Consider the following 15,876-nt stretch of genomic DNA (forward strand, 5'->3'; position numbering starts at 1 on the left):
TACTATCATGACTTCATTTTAAAACAGCGGTTTGATTGGTTAAAATTTTAGGCTCCCGTATATTTGTGCTTACAAACTTTTATCGATTGCGTTTTGCCGAACGGCATAATTACTTGCTTTTTGTAGGCTAATTAAGCTATATTTTCTATCAACAAGGTATTTTTTATTTAATTCAATATCTTAGGACTTTAGTTTACTAATTATCTTTGAAATAGACTCAGAAAACTAATATTTATCTTTTAATGGATTTTTACGATGAATTTCTTTAACTTCAAAATTTAGCTAAATTGGTTAGCTCGCCGTAAAAACATTTTCATAACTTTTTTTTTTTTTCCGCGTGTACAAATGTTTTTTTTCCTTTTGGAAATTAAGTTTTGTCTTTAATCTTTCAAATGCAATCAAAAAGTTGACGGAAACCTACAAAAAAATTATGATAAATCGGCTTTCAAAACTAGGCCCCCCCCTATTTTTGCCCGCCCATTTTTGCCCGTACCTAGTTTTTTGTTCACTTATGAGGTACTCCATTCCGGACCCTAGATAATGTTGGGTCATCAAAAGAAAATACGCACCATTTCGGGGCCGAGCTTTCCTTGTAGACTTGTATATAATTAAGTTTATCGGCTTTTGTTCATTTATCGGGTAATCCAGATAATGTTGGGTCATCAAGAGAGAATATGCACCGTTTCGAGCCATTTAGGTGAGGGACAAAGGAATAGTCCGATCTCCAATCTCTCCCCAAAACAATTATTTTATTTTTTATATTCTGCCTTTAATTACCTCTACCGCCACTTCCACTCTCAAAAAATAGAAATGTAAACTTTACTGAATTTTATAAACGTTTATAAAGTTTTTAGACTTAAAATTCAACCATTTTTTTTTTCTTTATTTACCATAACATAGGGGGAAATATGATTTACAATGTTGTACACAATTACGTTTCTAAATTCTGGAGATGATTCATATTATTTGGATTCTTCAAACTATTGTTTTCATCCTGAGTGTTATCTTTAAAACGTTTCGATCGATGTAACCTCCGACCTTCTTCAAGTATATCTTGGCGAACTCGGAAATCTTTTTGTCGGACCTTGGAATCTGCACAGAATTTCGAACGGAACAATACTTTATCCACGGTCATGGCCAACGGAACGAGAACATACTACGTTCTCGTTCCGTTGGCCATGACTGGGTAGAGGTCGTAAGCAATTTGCGGTTGTATTTCGACCTCAAGAAGAATGCAACTGTACAACCAAATTTTATCAAGTACTCTATCTACTACGCCACGAGTACCCATTCATGGCTGATGGAAGGAGAGCATGCTACCTCTATGAATTAAATAAAGGGTTCTGTTCGAAATTCCGTTCAAATTCCTGCGTTCGACAGAAAAATTCCCAAGTTCGGCAGTAAGATTCCCGAGTTATTCACAATGTTGTTTATTATATTCTGACAGAGGAAGTAAAAATAGCTTAAAATTAACAGTTTTACAATAAAAATTATGGGTGTTGTTGTTTTCAGGGGGGGGGATCACCTTGTATCATTCTTTTATCGTACGCATCTTCAACACAAGTAGCTTTCGTCCACGTCTATGATTTATGTCCCCCACTCGTATTCCTACAGAAGAAACAATGATGAAACCAACAAAAATGCGGCTGTTATTTATTTTTGCAGTGTTCTGTTTCTTGTGGTAAAGGAACAAAGGTTCGAAAGGTCTCCTGCTCACGGAGAACAGCGAAAAAGTGGGAGAACCTTCCAGATAAAGAATGTGGTCCTAGTCCGAAGCCAATCTCCCGCCGGACATGCCGACCACAATCCCAGTGTCCAGAGGGAAGAATCCACCAGTGGGCAGCTTCAGCTTGGAGCGCGGTAAGTACCAAGTATAAATATTAGTGTTGGGACGATTATCAGAATCAAAATCGAAATCGGAAAAATCGGAACTTTTTGGAGTATCGGAATCTGAAAAATTGTGCCTAATTTCCGATACCAAAAACGATTCCGTTAATTATATTTTTAGTTGATTTTGTTTACAACAAAATGTTCCACTGCTGGTTGTAATAATAAAATAATAAATATTTATTGATTTTAAACAACCAGTAAAACTAAAATCTGTAGATCCCACCCCCACACGAATTTATCTTTATGTTTGAGAAAAGGTACATTTATCAACTTTACAGTTAAATATCTAGAGATTTTTAAAGAATCAGAATCGGTAATCGTATCGGAATCGGGAAAAATGTTGGAATCGTCCCATCACCATTTGATATATACATTAAATAGCAATAAAGAGTTACGTAAACAACCCTCCCCCTCAGCTGGAGTTAATGTCAAGAAAATGGAAATGGGAGGGGGGAGTAAAGGTGTAAGTCCTCCACAGTCCTTCCAAGCTTCGATTCCTTCAAAAGTGGACAAAATGGCGTCCAGTTTCCAGCAGGGAGAAATGCCGAATTTAAAAACGATATTTGTAGAATATTTCACCAATTCTGGAACATTGCATGCAGATCCCATCCATATTTCAATGTTTCAGAAAGACCCCTTGCAAAGGTCCACGTACAAAACAAAGAAGGTGCAAAGTTTGCACACCAACCCCACATTACCGTGTGCTTTGAAGAACTCCCCCCATCCCGATGTTTACTTAATTCTGCTTAACCATTGATTATTTGATATTGTTGTTCCAACAGTAAGAATTAAGCCAGTATACGAGGTGCGTTCCAAACTGAATGGATCAGAGGGGATTACTGACTGCGTTGTTATGATGTCTGAAATTATGCATAAAACATCCGAAAATTTTCGGATGTTTTAATCATGTCCGAACGCATTGTATTTCCTTTTGATGGATTGATTGTTGCTATTTCGTCTGATGAGTTAAGGGCAAAATAGATTCACTGATTGATATAATAATTAAGTGAACGATTTTGTGCTACAAAACAGATACTGTCAAGAATTGCAAATGTCAACTGAATTAAAAGAATAAATTGTAAGATGGTCAACATCATGAACTTTGGAATATAGACTTTTTTCATTCATTCATTATATGCTCTGTAATTACATTGAGCTTCTTAAATAAGGATTGGCATGTATAAAAAGGAAATATAAGTAAATAAAAAATATTTTTACAGAAATTATATATATATATATATATATATATATATATATACACACACATACACACACAGACGCACAAATGCAGTTGAAATAGTGTGTGTGTGTGTGTGTGTGTGTGTGTACATTTCCCTACCAAATTACTCTGTCAATTTTCAGTTTATAGACTCGAGGTGTGACATAAGAGATATTGAGATTTGGGAAAATCTTTTTAATCGGTTTTCGACCAGAAATTTGACTGTCAAGGGGTCAAAGTTCAACGATTTGACCTTTGAAAACTCTACCAAACTCCTTCGCCAATTTTGGGTCTAGACACCTGAAATTTTAAATGTACGTACTTGGACATGTATCAAACTTTTTAACTTGATTTGAGCCCAAAACGATAAAATGTTAAGGAGTCAAAATTGGGGTCAAAATTTAAAAATATCGACCTCTCAGCCAATTTTTGGTCTAAACATTTGAAATCTAACATAAAGTGCATTCAGACATAGGTCAAGCTTTTTAATTGGTTTTTGGCCGAAAATTTGGCTACCAAAGGGTCAAAGTTCAAAATATTTTACCTTTGATGTATCTAGCAAACTATTCAGCGCATTTTCGATGCAAACATTTGAAAAGGATATTCAGACATGCAGCAAACGTTTTAATCAGTTTTGGGGCAAAAATTTGGCTGCCAAGAAGTCAAAGTTAAAAGAGTTGACCTTTGCAGACTCTAACAAACTCATTCCGACAATTTTGGGTCTAAACACTTGAAATTTTAGATGTAGGTTACCTGGACATGAGTCCAACTTTTTAATATATATATATTTTTTACACAGTGATCACCACTTATCAAGGCCCGGAAGCCACTCAGGGATAAGGGTTATTGCAAGTACATTACGTTAGTATATATATATATATATATATATATATATACTATACTATATATATATATATATATATATATATATATATATATATATATATATATATATATATATATATATATGCACATAAAGTTATAAACAGTACATAGGGCCCGAGCAAAGCTGAGCTGAACTGCTAGTATTCTACAAAGTCAAAACCTAGTCAACAATAAATGTTCCGACCCAGAAAACAGCAATTCTTCCCCTTTTTGTCGGAAACATCGATCATGGAATATGAGGACTAAAGAACTGTTACGCCTCTGAATTAGGCAAAATAAAACTTTTTTTTTTTATTTTACTTCAGTCAAAGTTCTCAGAAATCAAGGGGTCCACAACCTGTGGCTGACACTTGAACTCTATATGAAATACATAGATATTCGAATGTTCCATGTAAGTTCTTTATTTCTCAAACACTGAGTAAGTAAAGAATTAATTTCCTTTCCCTAATTAACCATTTTCATACATTGTAGTATATCTTTCATTTTAGTCTCTTGGTCTTACTGGATTCCAGGACTAGAATTTATCTAGTCTGGTGGAGTATCCATCTTCGTGCTATTACTTGAGGTAACATCACTTGGAAAGTGCACCATTCCTCTTAAAAGCTAATTAGGGTTAGCTATAGTGAGGAGATCTTATTTAAGCAGCGAATACTATTTTAATATTTGGTCAGGGTTTACTTTTATGGAATAAGTATCCTCATGCCAGGTTGTTCTGACAAACCCCTTGTACAAAGAGACCTTAGACACTCGAGAACAGTGTCTAGTAGGCATTCAAGTTCTCTCCCAAAACACCAGTGTGAGTCAAGACGTGCATTAATAAAAGAAAAACAGAGGTTACAGAATGAAAAGAGTGTTTTGCGTTCCACCAAACCGCGAAGTTAACTCCAAAACTAGAGCCCTACCTAGGATCGCTGAGTGTTCCAGTGTATATGGACGGTGGTTAAGTCCATTCAGAGGGTGGTTCCTCATAACAAGAACAAAATAAGAACAGCAAGAGTTACGAGGCTGCAGAAAGTAAACCCAATGTCTAACTTCTACTCTCTTGACGATCCATATGATAATCTTAATTTTTTACGGGTACGCGCCTATTTATCGATGTAAGATAGAGGGGGTCCTTATTTACTTGTTATTATTCTTATTTACTTAACCTCGCATATTGCAAATATCTCATGTAAATTCCTCTGCGAACGCACCTGCTCTCAAATGTAGTGATAGAGTTTATCAAAAACTCCTTCCACTCCAAGATTAGGATCTTGACACATGGCCCCTATTTTTTAATGATGCCAAAAAACTTACCCCACATTGTGAACAAACTTTGATACGGCGGCATTTAACTAGCCAACAGGAATGACGCTTTAACACCAGACAGACAAGATGTAGACGTAAGAGTAACTTAAACGCTTTTCGTACAGTCGATAGTATGAATCGATTTCGTCTATTAAAAGTCAATTTATAAAATGTATATGATTTTTATCTTCGGCATATACAATTTTATCAATTACAATTTGTTCTTTTAAGTATAATCAGTAGTAGTAGTAGTAGTAGTAGTAGTAGTAGTGGTAGTAGTAATATATACGACATAATCAGATTGGCCAGATCGGTTCCTGTAGATCACCGAAGTTAAGCGACGTTGAGCCTGGTCAGTACAAAGTGGGTGCCTATTTGAGAATATCAGGTGCTGTATGTGCTCTCCACGCTTATATCGGCATTGTTTCCAGTCGTCTTGGCCTTCTTGCAACTGGAATCAAGCAATGCCGACTCAGCAAAGAAATGGGAAGAGATTATGCAACCTTTACTTCAAGGTTACACGCGCTACTACCCTTACAGGAGGTGTCCATTGTTTCTCAAGAATTGGCAGGGCAGCCTAGTAGTAGTAGTAGTAGTAGTAGTAGTAGTAGTAGTAGTAGTAGTAATTTTTGTTGCTCTCGTTGTTATCATGATTGTAATGGTCTTATTCGTTGCAGTGCACAGCCAGTTGTGGCCCAGGAGGTATACGCAAACGAACGTTAAAATGCACTAAACTTGACAAACTGTCCGGCGCCTTAAAGGTCACCCTTGATTTTAATTGTCAGCATATCATCAAACCCAACATTCCACTGAAGAAAACGTGCGACAACCCAATTCCTTGTCCGATTCCGGAGACTTTCTACTGGCACATCAGTTCCTACTGGTCGGAAGTAAGTAAAGATCTTTTCATTTGTGTTCACACACGTTTGTTTGTTTGTTTGTTTGTTTGTTTGTTTTTATAGAGGCTAGCACTTTTCTTAATGGAAGTCGCTCCAGACAAGGCATGAAGCCACTTGATGTAAGGAGCTAAAAAAAATATTCTACAGGTTCCAAATCTTGCCAAGTGTTGGATGCATAGCTTTCGACCCAGAAAGCAGCAATTCTTTCCCCTTTTGTTAGAAACATCGATCGTGGAACGTGAGGACTAAAGAATAAAATAAGGAAAGTGAGAATTACGATACTATCGAAAGGAAACTCAAGGTTCACTTCTTTATTCCGTTTACAAATTCGTTTCGAATTACAATTCTGATATTTTTTTCAGATGAAGTATTATTGTTTGCATTATGTGGATTAATAAGACTAATATTCTCATCTTGAGTGTTATCTGCATAATGTTCCAGTTCATATGTAACAGAGTGCGCATGGGCGCGTGTGAGGAAAAATCTGCAGCAGCAGCAGCCGAAAGATAGCTGGCTAGCGAAAATATTATCAGCAGCAGCCGTTAAAGCACGTACGCAAATTAGCAAGTGCGCGCAAGCTTGCGTCACAAAAAAAAAAGGAGAGAAAAGTACTCTGCGTGTTTGAGGAAGAAGCAAAATGCATATCGGGGAAGATGGGCGTGTAAACACGAGGGCGAGAAAGCTTAGAGTGGCGAGAAAACAGAGATTTTTAAAAAGCACATGCGTGTGCGATAGGACTTTGGAAATATAATGAAGTGCTTTGTTTTGGAAGAACCACGAACAAATGAATTTTATTTGCAATTTGTTTGTTCATTTACAGTGGTACCAGCGGTGTTGGTCAGAGAGGTTTGTACTGTGAGGATACGGTTAAAAAGTAACGGCCACGTTACAGATGTAACCTCCGACCTTCTCCAGGTTTAAAAATCGCTATTTGACAAGGGAAAAGGGGGGTTAACTCTAAACTCCAAGATTTCTTTTTTGGGGATCTAGTTTAAAGTTAGTTTACAATGAATGAATATATATATATATATATATATATATATATATATATATATATATATATATATATATATAATTACATTATAGAGGGACTTAGATCGGAAGTATAAAAGAGCAAAGTTTAATTTAATGTATTAATACTTTAAAGGAACAGTGCTCATAGTACTGTAGATATATAATAAGCTCAATAGAGATAAGTATCCTAGAGCTATATTAATATTGAGTATAAAGGTTAATTGTTATTAATCTTTATCCTATATATATATATATATATATATATATATATATATATATATGTATATATATATATATATATATATATATATATATATATATATATATATATATATAGTCAATGAAACTGTCAGGGGTATTATTTTTAAATTATTTATTATTAAAATTTTAATTATACGCATTTACCAATTGAATGTTTTTAGAAACCTTTTAAAAAAATACAAAAACAAGAGAGTACCGATGAAACGGGCTGTGACAACAGCATATTCTTTTCATTGTTTTTACTCTCGAGTATATATCCGACACAGTTAGGCACAATTAATCAACCGAGAACCACAGACATCACTCTACATAAAAATATATGCGATATCAATGGATATATACCTGAGAGTCAAAACAAGAAAAAAAAATATGCTGTTGTCCTAGTCCTGCTGATGAAACATAATGTTAAATCGCTTGTATGTCTCATGTACGTTTTGTTTTGTTTTTTTGTTTTTTTTAACGACATGTAGTTTTTTGTTTGTTTGTTTGTTTTAATATATTCATAACTAGTGACTGATAGAAGATAAAAAGCGAAGGAAAGAAAAAAGAAAAAACAAAGGGAAAAGATGAAAGGAAAAAAAGAATGGAAAAAGATGGAGAGGAAGATCTATTGGTTAATCAACGTTTTTGTTTGCATGTAAAAAAAAAACAGGACACATTAAGGAGGCGCAACTCTGAATTTCCGCAATAACCTGTGGTGTACCCTGTAATCTTAGTGAAAAAAAGTCTCCTCAGAATTCCAGTGCTCTACACCTCTTTAATTGCAAATGACTTTATCACAACAATCACTAACCATTGGTTTCTCGCTGGCAACGGTCATTGGTATTTCCTGCATAGCAAAAAAACTCCCCAAAATGTCCAATGTTCTCTGCACTCTTCCTATTGATGTCTGGTTAGCATTTTCCTCTCTCCTCGATCCTTTTATCCTTCCTGATTATTATTATTATTATTATTATTATTATTATTATTATTGTTATTGTTATTGTTGTTGTTGTTGTTGTTGTTGTTGTTGTTCTTCTTCTTCTTCTTCTTCTTCTTCTTCTTCACTAGAAGTAGTCACACGGGCTTTGAGAACAACTTGTGGTGTTCTCTGGAGTCTGGGTGGCAACAAATCTTTCCAGATTTCCAGTACTCTTCACCTCTTTCGATAACCTTTTCAGTTAAATTTGCGTTATCGCAATAGCCGCTTTGATTTCTCATTGGTAGCAACAATTGGTTTTTCACAGGAATTTGGATAGCAATAAGCCTCTCCAAGGTTCCAGTCCTCTTTGCACTCATCCAGCAGAGGTCTTGTTTGTGCTCTCTCCTCAGTCTTTCCATCCTCCTTGGCCCTCCTCACTTAATTGGTGTGGTGCCAATTTATGGGTATGCACACAAAAAGGGGGCGGAAGGCAGAGACGCAGGTTTAACTTACACTTATACCGTTTCAGTTTTCTTGATTTCATGTGTGGCTCCTTTATGTTCTATGTCCAGTTTGTGTCTGTAGTTAATGTGTGTTAGTCTCCATATTCAAGGGTTTTCCTTAATATTTCAGCCGTTTTCATTTCAAAACACTGATCATACGGTATGAAACCTGCGTCTGTCACTCTCATCTGGAGATCAAAGGAATTGGAAGACCAACGCATGACTATCCGCCAAATAGCCCAAGAGATCAAAATTAGTACTGGGTTTGTGAGGACATCCATAAGCCTTTGCATAAGGTTTTAAGGTTTCGTATTTTCTTATATTATTTGTTTCTCTTTGCAGTGTTCACAGAGCTGCGGCGATCGAGGCCTTCAAAGGAGAGCCGTGCAATGCCTCAGTCGAACTTGGCAAGTTGTGTCGAATGAATTTTGCAGCAGGAATAACAAACCTGTCGATGTGCGACGCTGTTCTTACCAACCGTGCCCTCGTGCGACACGTAAGTGACGTTGCCCAACTAACACTCGGTGCCCGTCTCAATGAAATACTAACACGTTTTTGTTTGAGTGTTATGGTTAGGGAGTTATTTCTTTCTTTAGTAATGAGTTACTATTTATTAAGGCTAAAAGCAATTGGAGCATCAGAGTTAGTGAGATTGATTGTCAGTTGAGCGATAAAGGACACTATGAGAGGATTGTAAATGATGAATGGGCTGAAAAAAATTTGATTCTCCCCTCGGCTTATCATTCACAGACAACGTGAAGCAAAACAAATATATTGAGAACATTGCCAAGCCTGTTGCGAAGAAGGTGGTCCTTCGCTACCGTGCTAGAAAATTATTCACACCTGAGAGTATCCTGTATATCTAAAAAGCCACTATTCGCCCATGCATCTGGGATGGTTCATCCACCAATAGACCCTCCCCCTTGGACAGGGTCCCAAAAAAATTCTGATCTGATATGTACCACACTATGTATGACGTTTCCTCCCATCCGGTCGGCTGTCCCTGCTGGGAAGGGAGTTGGCCCTTCTGGATCACGGCTCCTTCTTGTCGTATGGGTGACGCCAGCGGGTGCCTACTTGCCCACGTTGTCTTCGATCCAAGTCGACACGTGCTGAAAATGAAGTCGGGTATTCTCCAGAAAGTCATTCCAATCAGACTGGTGACATCATAAGAAGAAAAGAAAGACAGACGACTTGTTATAAGTAAAAAGTCTAAGTGTATTATAAAAGCTAAATAAAAAAACTAATTACTTGTTACATAAATGTATAACAGTTGAGTGTCGAACACTGCGAACGTCTGGTTTTCTAAGTTCGTCATCGTCGTCGTCGTGGTAGGAGTTGGACGCGGCTCGCTTCTTCTGTCGATACGAGATCCGACACGTTCGGCCTCAACCACAGAAAAGGCAAGATTCACACGACTTCGCAACTTGCCATGTTTATATACCAATTCGCCAGCGCCGGTTAGAAATCGATCTTCCATTCATACGTATCAAGCGTTTGAATCGGTCAATTATTAATGTCGCCCGACATTCAATACCATATTCCTACATATCAAATGTCGACCCGTTAAACTTCCCTTCATTGTTTTTCTCCATCCTATTTTTAGCGATGAGTTTCTGTTTAAAACTTTGACCATTTTTTTTCTGTTTATCTCTTATTTTAAAAAGAAAATGTAATTCAAAGCTCTCTTATTTATATTATGAATTAAGTATCAGTAATTCTAAAACCCACGAACCAGGTTCGATTTCTCGTGCCGCATTTCCCTAATATTCAACATCAGACGCTTCACAGTGTTACATATGAACAAAGCGCCAACCTCTCTCCCATCCACGCAATGTTGAATCCTTGTGTTTGTTTTATATGTAATTTTTAATAGAATGTGCTTTGATAGACTAATTGCACTTGTACCCCCGACAAACCCGTTCCTTTGATCCCAAAAAGCCTTTTTTCCTCGGATTGCTAAACTGTATAATTTTCTTCTTGCTTCCTGCTTCCATAACTGTATTAACATGCAGAAATTTAAATGTAACGTGAACAGAGATTTCGCTCATTTCCTTTCATAGTCCCCGCAAACATGGTTCCAAACAGTAACACCTTAAGTCCAAGTGGCAATACCCCTTGTTTGGGCAGAACAAGACTAAAACTAAAAAGTTTACGGATGATGCTATTTTTAGATAAGATCTTCAAGTCAAATTCAATTAGTTTTTGTTAATAAATTCTAAGGCAAAAATACAGAATAGTTAACAAAGTTAACTCCCAATCTTATGAATGGATTAAATAATTCCGTTATTATTTCAGCATGGTCCGTAAAATGTAGAAGTGCTCAAAATTTGACTACTAATGAGGAGTATTTTTTGACATTGGGATTTGAAGACAATCAAGTTGTAGAACGCAATGAAGCAATACTTTGTTTTAAAAATGAAACATTTTTCTTTTCTTTTTTTTTTTTGAAAATGTGCTTCATTCAATGCCCCACTACCACCAAAATTTCACAAAACCCACTCGTCAAACTACAACAACTACCAACAAATTCCCTCGCTTTCAATCAGTGCTTACATCTAAATGCAAATTCCATGAACAAAGCTTCTTTCTTAGAATTGCCCGCCTATGGAACTCTGTTCCACTGGGTTGCTTCTTAGCTGACTACAACATAGTCGTCTTTAAATCCAATTTGAACAAGTTCTCGCTGTCCCGTCTACTTAAATAGTCCAATTCTACACAATACCTACCAAAGCGATCACTGAGCTGTTGTCTAAATGACCACCTTGCACTCATTGACCCTTATCCTCAAGTGGCCTCCTGGCCTTGATAGGTAGTGACACCCTTGTAAAAAAGAATTTCTCTTGATATTCGGCACACGGAAGAAGAAAGAAACCTTTCTTTGTAGTTGTGGTAATAAGATGAGTTTTTGCGATGAATGTCTTAAAAGGTGTAACCAGGGATTGAAGCTCAGTCGAGTATTTTATATAGTAAGCGAATAAAGGGTTGTAACAAAAAGAAGAGATCACCCGCCACTAGATTGCAAAATTGTTTTATTTTGAAAAGAAAGGGTACTTTGAAATTTCCATTGCTATTTTTTCTGACACATTTTTTGTCTCTTTGATTTTCACCCTGTGGTCTGCTGGTATGGCAAAATCTACAATTTGGCAATTTCTTTCCTTCTTGTTAATTATGATGATGTCTGGTCTCCTTTCTTGGATGAGTTTATCTGTTTGTACCTCTATATGCTTATGGGTAGATGCTTTTCGAACTGATATGCTATCATTAGAGCTATGACAGCAGAATATTCTTTTCGTTGTCTTGACTCTCTAGTATATATCCGACACAGTTAGACACAATTAATCAACCGAGAACCACATCACTCTACATAAAACATAGAAGATATCAATAGATATATACCTGAGAATCAAAACAAGGAAAATAATATGCTGTTGTCATAGCCCTGGCTATCATGCACACACACACACACACACACACACACACACACACACACACACACACGGACACAAACGTATCGCCATTACGCACCGGTCATAAATTCCGATTTAGCCGACAGGTGGCTTTCTACTTCCTGTTCCGTTAGCCACCTCTCTTTCTCTTTCTCGTCTGACTGTCCATATGAACACGCGCAATTTTTCCACGTGCCTCGACAGACGCGTTATCCTTTTCCAGTTAAGGATGAATACACATGTATATCTTAAAGAACTCTCGCATACACAATGATAATGAACTCTTGTGATCACATAAAAATGTCAGACATACGCATACACAATGATAATTAACTCTTGTGATCACATAAAAATGTCAGACATACGCATACACAATTAACAATACGCGCAACGAACATTTTACTTAATACGTGCTTGTTTATATACACACACGCGCGCGTGTACACAAGCACTGTATTGTTCATAACTTGTCTGTATAAATAAATATTCTTTGTACATATGTAAATATGTAACTTTGCTTTAGAGTGCTTCCTTTTGATGTTTCTTATTTAAATGTGTTTCTCTTAATGTTGTTATTCTTTTTTATTCGGAGTCGTACGAACACGCGTTTCTGGCGTATACAAGATCGGTGGCGAATATCTCTCTTCTCAACATGCTTACCGACCTTCCACAAACCGACTAACAGCCTACGCTACATGCGCTACATGTATTTTGTGGTTTTCGTTTTCCAGGACAGTATCCGGTTTTTACATGTACAATGTGTCCGCATGTTTGAAGTGCAGTCGTTTGCGGAGCCCCAGCCGTGATTGCCCTTATATTCTTTTGGAGCTAGTTTGCACTTATTATGTGGTTTACAGTTTCATCTCTTTGTCCACAGAATCTACATTTACTTTTTCTTGCCTATTGTAGTTTAAGGTGGATAGTTCTAATTGCGTTGTTTCGTGCCTCTCTCAGTAGAGATTCTGTTTCTTTAATCTTGTGTTCTTTTCTTGGCCCTGTCCAGTTTTTTTTTATTATTATTCTTTTCTCTGGTACTTCTTATGAATCATTAGCTTTCTCTTTCCCTTCACACTTTTATTTTCTTGTCTTTTTGTTTCTGGCTTCAATCTTTGATGTATTGATCTTCTTGATAGTGTCTCTCGCTACGGTCATTAATCTGTATTGCGAGTTATGTACTTTTCTAAGTCTTTTTACGTGTGTGCGTGTGTGTGCGTGCGTGCGCGCTCGTGTGTGCTACACAGCTTTTTACACTTATCACTCCTCTCCCCTTCATTCCTTTTCTCATCGACACGATCAGAATCATCTTTAGTTTACTTGTCAAGGTGCTTACATTTTTCTTCGGGCTACGCTATGAGTGGTTCAGAGTACCTTATTAGCGATACAGGTGTTTACTCCTTTAATTAGATTTATACTGTACAGTTTTATTTGTAAAAGTTTGCTTGTTCATCTCAGGAACTCGTTTTTAATTTTCTCTTTCATTTCAGTAGATTTGATAGTGTCTGCTTCCAGGACAACCAAATATTTGTAAGTCTCTCATCTCCTCTTGGTTGAGCAGTTCCATGCTCATCTTATATCTCTAGTTATTACCCTAGATTTACCGTTTTCTTAGTTATTTTAGTGTAATGTGGTTAGTTCTAATCGCATTGTTTCGTGCAGTTGTAAGTAGAGATTATGTTTCTTTATTCACGTGCCCTTTTCTTAGCCCTGTCCAAGTTTTTACTTGATTCTCTTCAAATAGGCCAATTCTCTATTATTAGTTATTGTTGTTCTTGTTGTTATTATTATTATTATTATGCTGTTTTATTATGTTGCTATTATTATTATTACGTTGTTGTTGTTGTTGCTGCTACTACTACTACTACTACTACTACTATTATTATAATTATGTTTTCTTTTTCCTCTTTGCAGCTTTGCCGCCCTGCATAGATACGCTAAAATGGTGTCAACTAATTTTCAACAACAACATGTGTTCCTACGGCAACTATCGAACAAAATGCTGTTATACATGCTCCCGGCATAAATATTAATATGAGTCAGCGACATGAGCAGTCGTGGGTACAGAGCATATAGTCACCTGTCAATAATAACAAAAAGGATATATATATATATATATATATATATATATATACATACATATATATATACAAATATATATATATATATATATATATATATATATATATATATATATATATATATATATATATATATATATATATATACTGCATATATTGTGCCAGGAAGAGACTAGAAGACACGTGAGAGATGGAGACAATAAAATTAAGACGAAAGAGTAGACAAGAAAGAATTTCCCTTTGAATTAAAAAGAACTTTTTCAACACCTGAGCTGCAACTGGAGGCCATTTTTTTTTTTTTTAGTGTAATCTAATTTAACGAATATGAACAGAAGATTTATCAAGTATCTCTGTCGCACGCGAGAAACAGATAAAAGGAGGCCATAAACAACTCAGTCTGAGGATCATATTTTAAAATAAACTCGTTTTTTTATCTTTCGCGAAATAATAAAAAAAAAAGAATTACAAATTTGAAACAAATTTTGCGACAGAAAAGAAAACTTTCAAAATATCTGGTCCCTATAATTGAATGAATGTGCATCGGGTCGACAGTTGGCGACTCATTTCTCTCAAACATTGAAAAACAAATATGGCGGACCAAAAAGATATATGCCATTGAACGGGACATTAGCGATGCTCAAGAACTGGTGACCTATGCTCAAGGGATTATAATTCATGTCTTCATCGGAAAAAGAAAACAAAGAAAAGGAGGAGAAGAAACAGATAATAATAACTAAGAAGAAAAAAAGGAAGACACTATATAGAAGAGAAAGACAAAAACGTATTGAATAGATTCTTGTTTGTATATATAAAAAGAAAGCATACTAATGCTGAGGGACGGCGTAATTGCAGGCGAAATAGACACTAACGACAAATAATATGAGATATGAATGCCGAAGGATTTTACGGTTGGAAAAACGGCAAAAGTAGAAAGTGTCGGAATTGGCGCTATATTTTTAAGGAAAATAAACTTTGTGGCGCGAAATAATGTGAAAGAAAAAAATAAACACTGACGCGAAATGGACAAACATTTTTTTCAAATAATATTTTATCCTGTATCATCACATACAAAATCATATTGAAAGAGGTAAGTCTCAATAGTCGAAAGTTATATATGATTGAAAATGGAATAGATTTTAAGCTAAGACAATGCCTCCATTGACATCTTAATGAAAACTACGAACTTTTACAGAAGATCACGAGTGTAGCCGAACGTGATCCCATTGAAAAGTCATCGTGGCTCAAAGCAATCATATGGTAAGCCATGAAGCTTGCCTAACGCAAACTTACTAAATCTGTAACCGTGGCTCAGCCAAATTTTACGGATGACCATAAACCTGGACAAACACAATCTTACGTCAAGATATATATATTTACTTGACGCAATTTTACGAAGAATCAATTTTACGAAGAATCAATTTTACGGACGTAATTTTACGTAAAGCGGCCATTGTGTCGATGCAATTTTGCGGAAAGTAACAATCATGGCCGAA

At 36.1% G+C, this 15,876-nt stretch overlaps 1 protein-coding gene across 1 annotated transcript in view; it reads left to right on the forward strand.

Moving 5' to 3' along the window:
* Nucleotides 1-14,430, forward strand: part of LOC145254844 (A disintegrin and metalloproteinase with thrombospondin motifs 18-like) — a 675,825-nt gene extending 661,395 nt beyond the window's left edge. The window contains exons 21-24 of the mRNA XM_080113681.1: nucleotides 1,666-1,860; nucleotides 5,959-6,171; nucleotides 9,202-9,355; nucleotides 14,217-14,430. Of these exons, the coding sequence (XP_079969807.1) occupies nucleotides 1,666-1,860; nucleotides 5,959-6,171; nucleotides 9,202-9,355; nucleotides 14,217-14,335 (681 nt within the window). The 3' untranslated portion in view covers nucleotides 14,336-14,430. The remainder of the gene's footprint in view (nucleotides 1-1,665; nucleotides 1,861-5,958; nucleotides 6,172-9,201; nucleotides 9,356-14,216) is intronic.
* The last annotated feature ends 1,446 nt before the right edge of the window (nucleotides 14,431-15,876 follow it).

Source organism: Euprymna scolopes, chromosome 30, assembly GCF_053919585.1.
Source record: "Euprymna scolopes isolate OS-2025 chromosome 30, ASM5391958v1, whole genome shotgun sequence".
NCBI classification, from domain to species: domain Eukaryota; kingdom Metazoa; phylum Mollusca; class Cephalopoda; order Sepiida; family Sepiolidae; genus Euprymna; species Euprymna scolopes.